Below are 19,321 nucleotides of genomic sequence, written 5' to 3' on the forward strand. Positions count from 1 at the left end.
AGAGCCCCATAGAGACCCCTTAGAGACCCATAGGGACCCCATAGATCCCCATAGAGACCCCATAGAGCCCCATATGGACCCCATAGAGCCCCATAGACACCCCATAGACCCCCATAGAGACCCCATAGAGACCCCATAGAGCCCCATAGAGCCCCATAGAGACCCCATTAAGTCTCCCCCCACTTATAGGGCCGGGGATGGGCGCCCCATTGGCGGTGGTGGCGGCGGTGGCGTGGACGCTGTCCCATAGGGCCCCATAGAGCCCCATAGAACCCATAGAGACCCCATAGAGCCCCATAGGTCCCCATAAAGCCCCATACAGACCCCATAGACCCCAATAAATCCTCATAAAGCCCCATAGAGACCCCATAGAGACCCCATAGACCTCCATAGGTCCCCATAGAGCCCCATAGAGACCCATAGTCCCCCATAGAGCCCCCATAAAGCCCCATAGAGACCCCATAGACCCCCATAGCCCCCCTTTGACCCCCACAGATCCCAATGGAGCTCCATAGACACCCCATAGACCCCCATAGAGACCCCATAGAGACCCCATAGAGCCCCATAGAGCCCCATAGAGACCCCATTAAGTCTCCCCCTCTCTTATAGGGCCAGGGATGGGCGCCCCATTGGCGGTGGTGGCGGCGGTGGCGCGGACGCTGTCCCATAGAGCCCCATAGAGCCCCATAGGGTCCCCATAGACCCTCATAGGTCCCCATAAAGCCCCATAGAGACCCCACAGGCCCCCCTAGTCCCCCATAGTGCCCCATAGAGACCCCATAGAGCCCCATAGACACCCCATAGAGCCCCATAGAGACCCCATAGGGCCCCATAGGGACCCCTTAGAGCCCCATAGAGACCCCATAGTGACCCCATATACCCCCCACCCCATAGAGACCCCATAGACCTCATAGCCCCCATAGAGCCCCATAGACCCCATAAAGCCCCATAGTCCCCCATAGAGACCCCATAGCCCCCCTTAGATCCCCATAGGTCCCCATAGAGCCCCATAGAGACCCCATATTGTTCATCCCCCACTTATAGGGCCGGGGATGGGCGCCCCATTGGCGGTGGTGGCGGCGGTGGCGCGGACGCTGTCCCATAGAGCCCCATAACACCCCATAGAGACCCCATAGAGACCCCTTAGAGCCCCATAGATCCCCATAAACCCCTATAGAGACCCCTAGAGCCCCATAGTCCCCCACAGAGCCCCATAGAGACCCATAGAGACTCCATAGACCCCATAGAGCCCCATAGAGACCCCATAGGGCCCCATAGAGCCCCATAGGGACCCCATAGACCCCTATATGTCCCCATAAAGCCCTATAGAGACCCCATAGGCCCCCATAGAGCCCCATATAGACCCCATAGACCCAATAATCCCCATAAAGCTTCATAGAGCCCCACAGACACCCCATAGACCCCCATAGAGTCCAATAGAGACCCCATAGACCCCATAGACCCCCACAGATCCCAGTGGAGCCCCATAAGGCCACATAGGGACCCCATAGACCCCAATAGGTCCCCGTAGTCCCCCACAGAGACCCCTTAGAGACCGACACTGCCCCATAGAGACCCATAGGGCCCCATAGAGCTCCGTAGAGACCCCATAGAGCCCTATAGTCCCCCATAAAGCCCCATAGAGACCCCATAGGTCCCCCTAGTGTCTCATAGGGCTCCATAGAGACTTGATATACCCCCATAGGGACCACATAGACCCAATAAATCCCCATAGAGCCCCATAGAGCCCCATAGGGACCCCATAGACCCCCATAAACCCCATAGAGCCCCATAGAGACGCCATAACATCTCCCCCCACTTATAGGGCCGGGGATGGGCGCCCCATTGGCGGTGGTGGCGGCGGTGGCGCGGACGCTGTCCCATAGAGCCCCATAGAGCCCCATAAACCCCCATAGAACCCATAGAGACCCCATAGAGACCCCTTAGAGCCCCATAGGGACCCCATAGTCCCCCATAGGTCCCCATAAAGCCCCATAGAGACCCCATAGACCCCCATAAAGCTCCATACAGACCCTATAGACCCCAATAAATCCTCATAAAGCCCCATAGAGACCCCATAGAGACCCATAGTCCCCCATAGAGCCACATACAGACCCCTTAGAGCCCCATAGAGGTCCATAGAGCCCCATAGATACCCCATAGGTCCCCATAGAGCCCCATAAACCCCCATAGAGACCCCATAGATCTCATAGCCCCCATAGGGCCCCATAGACGCCCTAAATACCCCATAGAGCCCCATAGAGACCCCATAGACCCCTATATGTCCTCATAAAACCCCATAGAGACCCTATAGGCCCCCCTAGTCCCCCATAGTGCCCCATAGAGACCCCATAGAGCCCCATAAACCCCCATAGAGACCCCATAGACCTTATAGCCCCCATAGGGCCCCATAGACCCCAATAGGTCCCCATAGAGCCCCATAGCCCCCCATAGGTCCCCATAGAGCCTCATAGAGACCCCATAGAGCCCCATAGAGCCCTATGGATCCCCCATAGACCCCATATTGTTCACCCCCCACTTATAGGGCCGGGGATGGGCGCCCCATTGGCGGTGGTGGCGGCGGTGGCGCGGACGCTGTCCCAGTTGTGGGGCTGCCCGTTGGTGGCCGTCAATCACTGTGTGGGGCACATCGAGATGGGGAGGATGTTGGGGGCAGCCCGGGACCCCCTGGTGCTCTACGTCAGTGGGGGGAACACGCAGGTATGGGGGGTAATGGGGGGATATGGGGTCTCTATGGGGGGATATGGGGGGATATGGGGTCTCTATGGGAGGATATGGGGGGTAATGGGGGTCTATGGGGTATATGGGGTCTCTATGGGGGGCTATGGGGGTATATGGGGTCTCTATGGGGGGTAATGGGGGGCTATGGGGGGATACGAGGTCTCTATGGGGGGATATGGGGTCTCTATGGGGACTATGGGGTCTCTATGGGGGGGATAAGGGGTCTCTATGGGGGGGATATGGGTGGTAATGGGGGGATATGGGGGTTAAAGGGGGGGTAATGGGGGATATGGGGTCTATATGGGGGGTAATGGGGGGATATGGGGGGATATGGGGTCTCTATGGGGGGATATGGGGGGATATGTGGTCTCTATGGGGCTCTATGGGGTCTCTATGGGGCACTGTGGGGGGATTTGGGGGGATATGGGATCTCTATGGGGGGGATATGGGGGGCTATGGGGTCTCTATGGGGGGATATGGGGGGTAATAGGGGGATATGGGGGGATATGGGGTCTCTGTGGGGGAGATATGGGGGGCTATGGGGGGGCTATGGGGTCTCTATGGGGTCTCTATGGGGGGATATGGGGTCTCTATGGGGTCTCTATGGGGGGATATGGGGGGTAATAGGGGGATATGGCGGGATATGGGGTCTCTATGGGGGGATATGGGGTCTCTATGGGGGGCTATGGGGGGATTTGGGGGGATATGGGATCTCTATGGGGGGGATATGGAGGGCTATGGGGGGGCTATGGGGTCTCTATGGGGGGATATGGGGGGTAATGGGGGGATATGGGGTCTCTATGGGGCACTGTGGGTTTCTATGGGGTCACTGTGGGGGGCTATGGGGGGGATATGGGGTCTCTATGGGGTCTCTATGGGGGGATATGGGGGTAATCGAGATGGGGAGGATGTTGGGGGCAGCCCGGGACCCCCTGGTGCTCTACGTCAGTGGGGGGAACACGCAGGTATGGGGGGATATGGGGGGATATGGGGTCTCTGTGGGTGGATATGGGGGGTAATGGGGGTCTATGGGGGGATATGGGGTCTCTATGGGGGAATTTGGAGCTCTATGGGGTCTCTTTGGGGGGCTATGGGGGGCTAGGGTGGGCTAGGGGGGGTAATGGGGGGTAATAGGGGGATATGGGGGGGCTATGGGGGGCTATGGGGGGGATATGGGGTTTCTATGGGGGGATATGGGGTCTCTATGGGGGGATATGGGGAGGCTATTGGGGGGATATGGGGCTCTATGGGGTCTCTGTGGGGCTCTATGGGGCTCTAAGGGGTTCTATGGGGTGTCTATGGGGCTCTATGGGGGACAGTGGGGTCTCTATGGGGCTCTATGGGGGACAGTGGGGTCTCTATGGGGCTCTATGGGATCTCTATGGCGCACTGTGGGGGGATTTGGGGGGATATGGGGTCTCTATGGGGGGGATGTGGGGTCTCTATGGGGCTCTGTGGGGTCTCTATGGGGCACTGTGGGTCTCTATGGGGTCACTGTGGGTCTCTATGGGGTCTCTATGGGGGGCTATGGGGGTCTATGGGGTATATGGGGTCTCTATGGGGGGATATGGGTGGTAATGAGGGGATATGGGGGGGTAATGGGGGATATGGGGTCTCTATGGGGGGATATTGGGGGTAATAGGGGGATATGGGGGGATATGGGGTCTCTATAGGGGGATATGGGGGGATATGGAGGGGATATGGGGTCTCTATGGGGGGATATGGGGTATATGGGGTCTCTATGGGGGGATATGGGTGGCTATGGGGGGATATGGGGTCTCTATGGGGGGCTATGGGGGGCTATGGCGTCTCTATGGGGGGCTATGGGGTCTCTATGGGGGGATATGGGGGGTAATGGGGGGATATGGGGGGGATATTGGGGGGGATATGGGGTCTCTATGGGGGGTAATGGAGGGATATGGGGTCTCTATGGGGGGATATGGGGGGATATGGGGGGGATATGGGGTCTCTATGGCGGGCTATGGGGGGCTATGGGGTATATGGGATATGATAACATACAATAACATGTGATAACATACGTGACCAAAACCACTTCATAACATGCTATGGCAGCCATAGGAGCTCACCAGAGCCCTGTGATCTCACCCAGCAGGCAACATATGACACCAACACGTGATCACATACGATAACACGTGATAACATACAATAACATGTGAAAACATACGTGACCAAAACCACCCCATAACATGCTATGGCAGCCATAGGAGCCCAGTAAAGCCCCTTAATCACACCCAGAAGGCAACACATGACACCGACACGTGATCACATACGATAACATGTGATAACATACAATAACATGCGATAACATACGTGACCAAAACCACCTCATAACATCCTATGGCAGCTATAGGAGCTCACCAGAGCCCTGTGATCTCACCCAGAAGGCAACATATGACACCAACACGTGATCACATACGATAACATGTGATAACATGCAACAACATGTGATAACATACATGACCAGGTGCTATAATATCACCCCATAACACGCTATGGCAGCCATAGGAGCCCAGTAAAGCCCCTTAATCACACCCAGAAGGCAACACATGACACCGACACGTGATCACATACGATAACATGTGATAACATACAATAACATGCGATAACATACGTGACCAAAACCACCTCATAACATCCTATGGCAGCTATAGGAGCTCACCAGAGCCCTGTGATCTCACCCAGAAGGCAACATATGACACCAACACGTGATCACATACGATAACATGTGATAACATGCAACAACATGTGATAACATACATGACCAGGTGCTATAATATCACCCCATAACACGCTATGGCAGCCATAGGAGCCCAGTAAAGCCCCTTAATCACACCCAGAAGGCAACACATGACACCGACACGTGATCACATACGATAACATGTGATAACATACAATAACACGTGATAACATATGTGACCAAAACCACCCCATAACATGCTATGGCAGCTATAGGAGCCCAGTAAAGCTCCTTAATCACACCCATAAAGCAACACATGACACCGACATGTGATCACATACAATAACACGTGATAACATACAATAACATATGATAACATACGTGACCAAAACCACCCCATAACATGCTATGGCAGCCATAAGAGCCCAGTAAAGCCCCTTAATCACACCCATAAAGCAACACATGATACCGACATGTGATCACATACGATAACATGTGATAACATACAATAACATGTGATAACATACATGACCAGAACCACCCCATAACATGCTATGGCAGCTATAGGAGCCCACCAGAGCCCTGTGATCTCACCCAGCAGGCAACATATGACACCAACACGTGATCACATGCGATAACATGTGATAACATACAACAACATGTGATAACATACATGACCAGGTGCTATATCACCCCATAACACGCTATGGCAGCCATAGGAGCCCAGTAAAGCCCCTTAATCACACCCATAAAGCAACACATGACACCGACATGTGATCACATATGATAACATACAATAACATGTGATAACATACGTGACCAAAATCACCCCATAACACGCTACGGCAGCCATAGGAGCCCAGTAAAGCTCCTACATCACACCCATAATGCAACACATGACACCGACATGTGATCACATACGATAACACGTGATAACATACAATAACATGTGATAACATACGTGACCAAAACCACCCCATAACATGCTCTGGCAGCCATAGGAGCCCAGTACAGCCCCTTAATCACACCCAGCAGGCAACATATGACACCAACACGTGATCACATACGATAACACGTGATAACATACGATAACACGTGATAACATACAATAACATGTGATAACATACGTGACCAAAACCACCCCATAACATGCTCTGGCAGCCATAGGAGCCCAGTAAAGCCCCTTAATCACACCCAGAAGGCAACACATGACACCGACATGTGATCACATACGATAACATGTGATAACATACAATAACATGCGATAACATACGTGACCAAAATCACCCCATAACACGCTATGTCAGCCATAGGAGCCCAGTAAAGCTCCTACATCACACCCATAATGCAATACATGACACCGACATGTGATCACATACGATAACATGTGATAACATACTTTAACACGTGATAACACGCGTGTTCCATTCAGGTTATTGCCTTTTCTCGCCGCCGGTACCGGATCTTTGGGGAGACGTTGGACGTGGCCGTGGGGAACTGCCTGGATAGAGTGGCACGGCTCCTAAAGGTCTATGGGGTCTATGGGGTGATATGGGGTGTCTATGGGGCTCTATGGGGTGTCTATGGGGGGATATGGGGCTCTATGGGGTCTATGGGGTGTCTGTGGGGCTATATGGGGACATATGGGGCTCTATGGGGTGTCTATGGGGTCTATGGGGTGTCTATGGGGTGTCTATGGGGCTCTATGGGGTGTCTATTGGGGGATATGGGGTGTCTATGGGGTCTATGGGGTGTCTGTGGGGTGTCTATGGGGGGATATGGGGTGTCTATGGGGCTCTATGGGGGGATATGGGGTGTCTATGGGGTCTATGGGGTGTCTATGGGGTGTCTATGGGGCTCTATGGGGTCTATGGGGCTCTATTGGGTGTCTATGGGGGGATATGGAGTGTCTATGGGGCTCTATGGGGTGTCTATGGGGCTCTATGGGGGGATATGGGGTTTCTATGGGGCTCTATGGGGTGTCTATGGGACTCTATGGGGCTCTATGAGGCTCTATGGGGTGTTTATGGGGTGTCTGTGGGGCTCTATGGGGCTCTATAGGGTGTCTATGGGGTGTCTATGGGGCTCTATGGGGTGTCTATGGGGCTCTACGGGGTGTCTACGGGGCGCTATGGGGTGTCTATGGGGTGTCTATGGGGCTCTATGGGGTGTCTATGGGATGTCTATGGGGCTCTATGGGGTGTCTATGGGGTGTCTATGGGGCACTATGTGGTGTCTATGGGGTCTATGGGGCTCTATGGGGCTCTATGGGCCTCTATGTGGTGTCTATGGGGCTCTACGGGGCACTATGGGGCTCTACGGGGTGTCTACAGGGCTCTATGGGGTGTCTATGGGGCTCTATGGGGTCTCTATGGGTCTGTATGTGTCTCTATGGGTCCCTATGGGTTGCTATGGGTCCCTAAGGGTCTCTGTGTGTCCCTATGTGTCTCTATGGGTCTGTATGGGTCTCTATGGGTCCCTATAGGTCCCTATGTGTCTCTATGGGTCTCTATGGTTCTCTATGGGTCCCTATGGGTCCCTATGGGTCTCTATATGTTTCTATGTGATCTCTGACACGCGTGTTCTCCCCACAGATCTCCAATGATCCCAGTCCCGGCTACAACGTGGAGCAGATGGCCAAGAGGTGGGAACACGGCACGTCACGCGTGTTATAGCGTGTCATTAACATGTTATCGTGTGTCATTGGTGTGTTATAACGTGTCTTTGGCATGTTATCGCGTGTTCGTGGTGTGTTATCAAGTGTTGGTGTATTGTCATGTGATTGGCGTGTTATCACATGTCGTTGGCGTGTTATTGCATGTTGTTGGTGTGTTATCACGTGTCGTTGGCATGTTATTGCATGTTGTTGGTGTGTCATCACGTGTCGTTGGCATGTTATTTCATGATGTTGGCGTGTTATCACATGTCATTGGCGTGTTATTGCATGGTGTTGGCATGTTATCACGTGTCTTTGCATGTGAGTGCATGTTGTTTGCAGTTTATCACATGTTGTTGGCATGTTATTGCATGTTGTTGGCGTGCTATTGCATGTCATTGGTGTATTATCATGTGTTGTGTTATCACGTGTCATAGGCGTGTTATTGTTTGTCATCGGCATGTTATCACGTGTTTTTGTCATGTTATTACCTGTCATTGTATGTTATGTCGTTGGTGTGTTACCTCATGTTTTTGGGGTGTCACCGAGTCACTGGCGTGTTATTGTGTGTCATTGGCATGTTATTGTGTGTCGTTGACATGATATCGTGTGTCATTGGTGTGTTATAATGTGACTTTGGTGTGTTATCGCGTGTTCGTGGCATGTTATCAAGTGTTGGTGTGTTGTCATGTGATTGGCGTGTTATCATGTGTTGTTGGCGTGTTATTGCATGTTGTTGGCGTGTCATCACGTATCATTGGCATGTTATCACATGATGTTGGCGTGTTATCACATGTCGATGGCATGTTATTACATGTTGTTGGCGTGCTATTGCATGTCATTGGTGTATTATCATGTGTTGTGTTATCTCGTGTCATTGGCATGTTATTTGTCATCGGCATGTTATCACGTGTTTTTGTCATGTTATCACATGTCGTTGGCATGTTATTGCATGTTGTTGTTGTGTTATCTCATGTTTTTGGCGTGTCACCGAGTCACTGGCGTGTTATAGTGTGTCATTGGCATGTTATCGTGTGTCATTGGTGTGTTATAACGTGTCTTTGGTGTGTTATCACGTGTTTGTGGCATGTTATCAAGTGTTGGTGTGTTGTCATGTCATTGAAATGTTATCATGTGTCGTTGGCATGTTATTGCATGTTCTTGGCGTGTTATCACATGTCCCTCGATTGTTATTGCATGTTGTTGGCGTGCTATTGCATGTCATTGGTGTATTATCACATGCTGTTGTGTTATCACATGTCACTGGCATGTTATCGCATGTCATTGGCATGTTACTGTGTGTTATTGGCACGTTATCGCGTGTCATTGGCATGTTACGGTGTCATTGGCATTTTACTGTATGTCATTGGCATGTTATTTCATGTCATTGGCATGTTACTGCATGTCATTGGCATGTTATCGCATGTCATTGGCATGTTATCGTGTGACATTGTCATGTGATAGTGTGTTATTGCCATGTTACTGTGTGTCATTGGCATGTCATCGCGTCTCATTGGCATGTTATTGTGTGTCATTTGCATGTTATTGCGTGTCATTGGTATGTTATTGTGTGTCATTTGCATGTTATTGTGTGTCATTGGCATGTTATCGCGTGTCATTGGCATGTTATCGTGTGTCATTGGCATGTTACTGTGTGTTCTTGGCGTGTTATCGTTTGTTATTGACATGTTACTGTGTGTTATTGCCATGTTATTGCGTGTCATCGGCATGTTATCACGTGTTATTGGCATGTTATCGTGTGACATTGGCATGTTACTGCATGTCATTGGCATGTTACTGTGTGTCATTGGCATGTTACTGCGTATCAATGGCATGTTATTGCGTGTCATTGGCATGTTATTGTGTGTCATTTGCATGTTATTGCATGTCATTGGCATGTTATCGCGTGTCATTGGCATGTTACTGCGTGTCAATGGCATGTTATTGCATGTCATTGGCATGTTATCGCGTGTCATTGGCATGTTATCGCGTGTCATTGGCATGTTATTGTGTGTCATTGGCATGTTATCACGTGTCATTGGCATGTTTTCGTGTGTCATTGGCATGTTACTGTGTGTCATTGGCATGTTATCGTGTGTCATTGGCATGTTACTGTGTGTCATTGGCGTGTTATTGCATGTCATTGCCATGTTATCACGTGTCATTGCCATGTTATTGCGAGTCATATTATCACATGTTGTTGGCATGATATCATGTGTCATTGGCGTGTTATCACGTGTCATTGTCTTATCATATGTCGTTGGCGTGTTATTGCAACACTGGCATGTTATCAAGTGTAATAGGTGTGTTATCGTGTGTCTTGTCTTATCATGTCACTGGCGTGTTATCACGTGTCATTGGTATGTTACATGTTATTGGCGTGTTATCACAAGTCAGCATGTTAACGCATGTCGTTGGCATGTTATAGTGTGTCATTGGCGTGTTATCACATGTCATTGGCATGTAATCACATGTAATTTATGTGTCAACATGTGTCGGCATTTTATCGCATGTTGTTGGCATGTTATCATATGTCATGGCATGTTATCATGTGTCCTTGGTGTGCTATCACATGTCATTGGCATGTAATCACATTCAGTTGGCATGTTATTGCATGTAATTGATGTGTCACGTGTTATTGGCATGTTATTGCATGTCACTGGCATGTTATCGTGTGTCATTGGCTTATCATGTGTCATTGGCGTGTTATCACATGTCACAGCATGCTATCACATGTCATTGGCATGTTATCGTGTGTAATTAGCATGTTATTGTGTATCACTGACGTGTTATTGTGTGTCATTGTCATGTTATTGCATGTCATTGGCATGTTATAGCGTGTCACTTGCATGTTATTGCGTGTCATTGTCATGCTATTGTGTATCATTGGCATGCTATTGCGTGTCATTGTCATGCTATTGTGTGTCATTGGCATGTTATAGCGTGCCATTGGCATGTTATTGAGTGTAATTGGCATGTTATTGTGTATCATTGTCATGCTACTGCGTGTCATTGTCATGTCATTGTGTGTCATTGGGATGTTATCACATGTCATTGGCATGTTATTGTGTGTAATTGGCATGTTATCGTGTGTAATTAGCATGTTATCGTGTATCATTGATGTGTTATTGCGTGTCATTGTCATGTTATTGTGTGTCATTGGGATGTCATCACATGTCATTGGCATGTTATTGAGTGTAATTGGCATGTTATCGTGTATCATTGACGTGTTATTGTGTGTCATTGTCATGTTATTGTGTGTCATTGGCATGTTATCGCATGCCATTGGCATGTTACTGTGTGTTATTGGCATGTTATCGCGTGTCATTGGCATGTTACTGCGTGTCATTGGCATGTTACTATGTGTTATTGGCATGTTACTATGTGTTATTGGCATGTTATTGTGTGTAATTGGCATGTTATTGCATGTCATTTGCATGTAATTGCGTGTCATTGGCATGTTACTGCATGTTATTGGCATGTTATTGCATGTCATTGGCATGTTATCACATGTCATTGGCATGTTATCGTGTATCATTGACATGCTATTGCGTGTCATTGTCATGTTATTGCGTGTCATTGGGATGTCATCACATGTCATTAGCGTGTTATTCCGTATTGTTGGCGTGTTGTTGTGGGTTATGGCGTGTTCTCACATGACATTGGCGTGTCATGGCGTGTTGTTTTAGGGGCACCCGGCTCCTGGAGCTGCCGTACGTGGTGAAGGGGATGGACGTGTCCTTCTCGGGGCTGCTCTCACACATCGAGGTCAGCGCTGCCCCTTTAAGAGCCCACGGGACCCCATAGGGACCCCATGATCTCATTGCAACCCATAGGACCCCATAGAGACCCCATAGGGACCCCATGATCCCATAGGAACCCATAGGACCCCATAAAGATCTCATTGACCCCATAGGACCCCATAGGGACCACATGGCTCCATAGGACCCCATAGGGACCCCATAGGGACCCCATGATCCCATAGGAACCCCCTGACCCCATAGGACCCCATAGGGGCCCCATAGGACCCCATAGGACCCCATAGGGACCACATGGCCCCATAGGACCCCATAGGACCCCATAGGGACCACAGTGACCCCATAGGATCCCCCAGACCCCATAGGGATCCCCAGACCCCATAGGACCCCATAGGACCCCGTAGGGACCACATGGCCCCATAGGACCCAATAGGGACCCCATGACCCCATAGGACCCCATAGGGACCACATGATCCCATAGGAACCCCCTGACCCCATAGGACCCCATAGGGGCCCCATAGGACTCCATAGGACCCCATAGGGACCCCATAGGAACCCCATAGGACCCCATAGAGACCCAATAGGGACCCCCAGACCCCATAGGGACCCCATGACCCCATAGGACCCCATAGGACCCCGTAGGGACCCCATGATCCCATAGGAACCCATAGGACCCCGTAGGGAACACATGATCCCATAGGAACCCATAGGACCACATAGAGACCCCATAGGGACCACATGGCCCCATAGGACCCCATAGAGACCCCATAGGAACCCCATGACCCCTTAGGGACCCCATGACCCCATAGGACCCCATAGGACCCCGTAGGGACCCCATGACCCCATAGGGACCACAGTGACCCCATAGGACCCCATGATCCCATAGGAACCCATAGGACCCCATAGAGACCCCATAGGGACCCCATGATCCCATAGGACCCCATAGAGACCCCATAGGACCCCATGATCCCGTAGGAACCCATAGGACCCCATAGGACCCCATAACCCCATAGACCCTATAAATCCCCTATATGACCCCATAGACCCCATAAATCCCCTATATGACCCCATAACCCCATAGACCCCATAAATCCCCTATATGACCCCATAGACCCCATAGTCACCCAATAACCCCATAGACCCCATAAACCCCATTGACCCCATAACCCCATAGCCCCCATAATGACCCCATAACCCCATAGTGACCCCATAAATCCCCTATATGACCCCATAGACCCCATAGTGACCCCATAACCCCATTTCTCCCCATAGAGACCCCATAGAGCCCATAGTGATCCCATAGACCCCATAGAGACCCCATAGAGACCCCATAACCCTATAGTGACCCTATAAACCCCATAGACCCCATAGACCCCCATAAATCCCCTATATGACCCCATAACCCCATAGACCCTATAACTCCCCTATATGACCCCATAAATCCCATATGACCCTATAAATCCCCTATATGACCCCATAAATCCCCTATCTGACCCCATAGACCCCATAGTGACCCCATAACCCCATAAATCCCCTATATGACCCCATAACCCCATAGACCCCATAATCCCATAGTGACCCCATAAATCACCTATATGACCCCATAGACCCCATAACCCCATTGACCCCATAGACCCCATAGAACCCATAACTCCATAGACCCCATAACCCCATAGACCCCATAAATCCCCTATATGACCCCATAACCCCATAACCCCATAACCCCATAGTGACCCCATAAATCCCCTATATGACCCCATAACCCCATAAATCCCCTATAGTGACCCCATAAATCCCCTATCTGACCCCATAGACCCCATAAATCCCCTATAATCTGACCCCATAGACCCCATAAATCCCCTATCTGACCCCATAATCCCCTATATGACCCTATAAATCCCCTATATGACCCCATAAATCACCTATATGACCCCATAAATCCCCTATATGACCCTATAAATCCCCTATATGACCCCATAAATCCCCTATAATCTGACCCCATAACCCCATAGTGACCCCATAAATCCCCTATATGACCCCATAAATCCCATAGTGACCCCATAGAGCCCCATAGAGACCCCATAGCCCCATAGACCCTATAAATCCCCTATATGACCCCATAATCCCCTATATGACCCCATAAATCCCCTATATGACCCCATAACCCCATAGACCCCATTTCTCCCCATAGAGACCCCATAGAGCCCCATAGTGACCCCATAGACCCCATAGACCCCATAGTGACCCCATAGTGACCCCATAACCCCATACTGACCCCATAGACTCCATAGATCCCATAGAGACCCCATAGACCCCATAGAGCCCCATAGAGACCCCATAACCCCATAACCCCATAGTGACCCCATAGACCCCATAGAGACCCCATAGACCCTCTAGTGACCCCATAACCCCCTAGTGACCCCATAATGACCCCATAGACCCTATAGTGACCCCATAGACCCTATAGTGACCCCATAGACCCCATAACCCCATAGCCCCCATAGACCCCATAGACCCCATAGAGACACCATAGACCCCATAGTGACCCCATAGTGACCCCATAACCCCATAGAGACCCCATAGACCCCATAGACCCTATAGTGACCCCATAGACCCCATAGTGACCCCATAACCCCAAAAATCCCCTATATGACCCCATAAATCCCCTATATGACCCCATAGACCCTATAAATCCCATCTGACCCCATAGACCCCATAATCCCCTATATGACCCCATAAATCCCCTATATGACCCTATAAATCCCCTATATGACCCTATAAATCCCCTATATGACCCCATAAATCCCCTATATGACCCCATAAATCCCCTATATGACCCTATAAATCCCCTATATGACCCCATAAATCCCCTATATGACCCTATAAATCCCCTATATGACCCCATAACCCTATAGTGACCCCATAACTCCCCTATATGACCCCATAGACCCCATAGTGACCCCATAACCCCATAGACCCCATAAATCCCCTATATGACCCCATAACCCCATAGACCCCATAAATCCCCTATATGACCCCATAACACCATAGACCCCATAACCCCATAATGACCCCATAGACCCTATAGTGACCCCATAACCCTATATGACCCCATAACCCCATAGACTTCATAACCCTATATGACCCCATAAATCCCCTATATGACCCCATAAATCCCCTATGACCCCATATCCCCATAGACCCCATAACCCCATAGTGACCCTATAAATCCCCTATCTGACCCCATAACCCCATAAATCCCCTATCTGACCCCATAAATCCCCTATATGACCCCATAACCCCATAAATCCCCTATATGACCCCATAAATCCCCTATATGACCCCATAACCCCATAGACCCCATAAATCCCCTATATGACCCTATAAATCCCCTATATGACCCCATAAATCCCCTATAATCTGACCCCATAACCCCATAGTGACCCCATAGACCCTATAAATCCCCTATCTGACCCCATAGACCCCATAGTGACCCCATAGACCCCATAACCCCATTAACCCCATAACCCCATAACCCCATAGACCCTATAAATCCCATAGTGACCCCATAAATCCCCTATATGACCTCATAGACCCCATAGTGACCCTATAACCCCATAACCCCATAGACCCCATAAATCCCCTATATAACCCCATAAATCCCATCTGACCCCATAGACCCCATAGTGACCCCATAACCCCATAGTGACCCCATAAATCCCCTATATGACCCCATAACCCCATAGACCTCATAACCCCATAGACCTCATAACCCTATATGACCCCATAAATCCCCTATATGACCCCATAAATCCCCTATAATCTGACCCCATAGACCCCATAAATCCCCTATAATCTGACCCAATAGACCCCATAGTGACCCCATAACCCCATAGTGACCCTATAAACCCCATAGACCCCATAAATCCCCTATAATCTGACCCCATAACCCCATAGTGACCCCATACCCCCTTTCCCCCCATAGAGACCCCATAGAGCCTCATAGAGACCCCATAGACCCTATAGTGACCCCATAACCCTATAGTGACCCTATAAACCCCATAGACCCCATAAATCCCCTATCTGACCCCATAAATCCCCTATATGACCCCATAAATCCCCTATATGACCCCATAACTCCCCTATCTGACCCCATAATCCCCTATATGACCCCATAACTCCCCTATATGACCCTATAAATCCCCTATATGACCCCATAGACCCTATAAATCCCATCTGACCCCATTGACCCCATAATCCCCCATCTGACCCTATAAATCCCCTATATGACCCCATAACTCCCCAATCTGACCCCATAAATCCCCTATATGACCCCAAAAATCCCCTATCTGACCCCATAGACCCCATAGACCCCATTTCTCCCCATAGAGACCCCATAGAGCCCCATAGTGACCCCATAGACCCCATAGACCCCATAGTGACCTCATAGACCCCATAGTGACCCCATAAACCCCATAGATCCCATAGAGACCCCATAATCCCCTATATGACCCCATAACCCCATAGACCCCATAACCCCATAAATCCCCTATATGACCCCATAACCCCATAGAGACCTCATAGACGCCATAGTGACCCCATAGACCCTATAGTGACCCCATAGACCCCATAGAGACCCCATAGAGCCCCATAGAGACCCCATAGACCCTATAGTGACCCCATAAATCCCATCTGACCCCATAGACCCTATAAGTCCCATCTGACCCCATAGACCCTATAAATCCCCTATATGACCCTATAAATCCCCTATATGACCCCATAGACCCCATAATGACCCCATAACCCCATAGTGACCCCATAGTGACCCCATAGACCCCATAGTGACCCCATAGACCCCATAGACCCCATAGAGACCCCATAGACCCCATAGACCCTATAGTGACCCCATAGATCCCATAGAGACCCCATAGATCCCATAGACCTCATTTCTCCCCATAGAGACCCCATAGACCCCATAGAGACCCCATAGACCCTATAGTGACCCCATAAATCCCATCTGACCCCATAGACCCTATAAATCCCCTATATGACCCCATAACCCCATAGACCCCATAAATCCCCTATATGACCCCAATAGACCCCATAGAGACCCCATAGAGCCCCATAGAGACCCCATAACCCCATAACCCCATAGTGACCCCATAGACCCCATAGAGACCCCATAGACCCTATAGTGACCCAATAACCCCATAGTGACCCCATAGACCCCATAATGACCCCATAGACCCTATAGTGACCCCATAGACCCTATAGTGACCCCATAGTGACCCCATAACCCCATAACCCCATAGACCCTATAAATCCCCTATATGACCCCATAGACCCCATAGTGACCCCATAGACCCCATAACCCCATAACCCCATAGACCCCATAAATCCCCTATATGACCCCATAGCCCCATAGACCCCATAAATCCCCTATATGACCCCATAGACCCCATAAATGCCCTATATGACCCCATAGACCCCATAAATCCCCTATATGACCCCATAGACCCCATAAATCCTCTATATGACCCCATAAATCCCCTATATGACCCCATAGACCCCATAAATCCCCTATATGACCCCATAGACCCTATAAATCCCCTATATGACCCCATAGACCCCATAAATCCCCTATATGACCCCATAGACCCCATAAATCCCCTATATGACCCCATAGACCCCATAAATCCCCTATATGACCCCATAACCCCATAAATCCCCTATATGACCCCATAGACACCATAAATCCCCTATATGACCCCATAACCCCATAAATCCCCTATATGACCCGATAGACCCCATAAATCCCCTATATGACCCCATAGACCCCATAAATCCCCTATATGACCCCATAGACCCTATAAATCCCCTATATGACCCCATAAATCCCCTATATGACCCCATAAATCCCCTATATGACCCCATAGACCCCATAAATCCCCTATATGACCCCATAACCCCATAAATCCCCTATATGACCCCATAGACCCCATAAATCCCCTTTATGACCCCATAAATCCCCTACATGACCCCATAGACCCCATAAATCCCCTATATGACCCCATAGACCCTATAAATCCCCTATATGACCCCATAGACCCCATAAATCCCCTATATGACCCCATAAATCCCCTATATGACCCCATAGACCCTATAAATCCCCTATATGACCCCATAGACCCCATAAATCCCCTATATGACCCCATAGACCCCATAAATCCCCTATATGACCCCATAAATCCCCTATATGACCCCATAAATCCCATAGTGACCCTATAAATCCCCTATCTGACCCCATAAATCCCCTATCTGACCCCATAAATCCCATAGTGACCCTATAAATCCCCTATCTGACCCCATAAATCCCCTATATGACCCCATAAATCCCCTTTATGACCCTATAAATCCCCTTTATGACCCCATAAATCCCCTTTATGACCCCATAAATCCCCTTTATGACCCTATAAATCCCCTTTATGACCCTATAAATCCCCTTTATGACCCCATAAATCCCCTTTATGACCCTATAAATCCCCTTTATGACCCTATAAATCCCCTTTATGACCCCATAAATCCCCTTTATGACCCTATAAATCCCCTTTATGACCCTATAAATCCCCTTTATGACCCCATAAATCCCCTTTATGACCCTATAAATCCCCTTTATGACCCCATAAATCCCCTTTATGACCCTATAAATCCCCTATGACCCCATAAATCCCCTTTATGACCCCATAAATCCCATAGTGACCCCATAAATCCCCTTTATGACCCCATAAATCCCATAGTGACCCCATAAATCCCCTTTATGACCCCATAAATCCCCTATATGACCCTATAAATCCCCTATATGACCCTATAAAACCCCTATATGACCCCATAAATCCCCTATATGACCCTCTAAATCCCCTATATGACCCCATAACCCTATAGTGACCCCATAACTCCCCTATATGACCCCATAGACCCCATAGTGACCCCATAACCCCATAGACCCCATAAATCCCCTATATGACCCCATAACCCCATAGACCCCATAAATCCCCTATATGACCCCATAACACCATAGACCCCATAACCCCATAATGACCCCATAGACCCTATAGTGACCCCATAACCCTATATGACCCCATAACCCCATAGACTTCATAACCCTATATGACCCCATAAATCCCCTATATGACCCCATAAATCCCCTATGACCCCATATCCCCATAGACCCCATAACCCCATAGTGACCCTATAAATCCCCTATCTGACCCCATAACCCCATAAATCCCCTATCTGACCCCATAAATCCCCTATATGACCCCATAACCCCATAAATCCCCTATCTGACCCCATAAATCCCCTATATGACCCCATAACCCCATAGACCCCATAAATCCCCTATATGACCCTATAAATCCCCTATATGACCCCATAAATCCCCTATATGACCCCATAAATCCCCTATAA

The 19,321-nt window shown here is 49.5% G+C and overlaps 1 protein-coding gene across 2 annotated transcripts in view; it reads left to right on the top strand.

Annotated features, from left to right (window-relative positions):
- Nucleotides 1-19,321, top strand: part of OSGEP (O-sialoglycoprotein endopeptidase) — a 44,123-nt gene that overhangs the window by 2,650 nt on the left and 22,152 nt on the right. For both annotated transcript variants that reach the window (XM_085523918.1, XM_085523919.1), the window contains exons 3-6: nucleotides 2,546-2,721; nucleotides 6,873-6,968; nucleotides 8,035-8,084; nucleotides 11,786-11,864. In XM_085523918.1, coding sequence (XP_085380044.1) covers nucleotides 2,546-2,721; nucleotides 6,873-6,968; nucleotides 8,035-8,084; nucleotides 11,786-11,864 — 401 coding nt within the window. The remainder of the gene's footprint in view (nucleotides 1-2,545; nucleotides 2,722-6,872; nucleotides 6,969-8,034; nucleotides 8,085-11,785; nucleotides 11,865-19,321) is intronic.

This window comes from Coturnix japonica, chromosome 25 (assembly GCF_054131305.1).
Source record: "Coturnix japonica strain WE chromosome 25, WE-NBRP24, whole genome shotgun sequence".
Classification (NCBI taxonomy): Eukaryota; Metazoa; Chordata; class Aves; order Galliformes; family Phasianidae; genus Coturnix; species Coturnix japonica.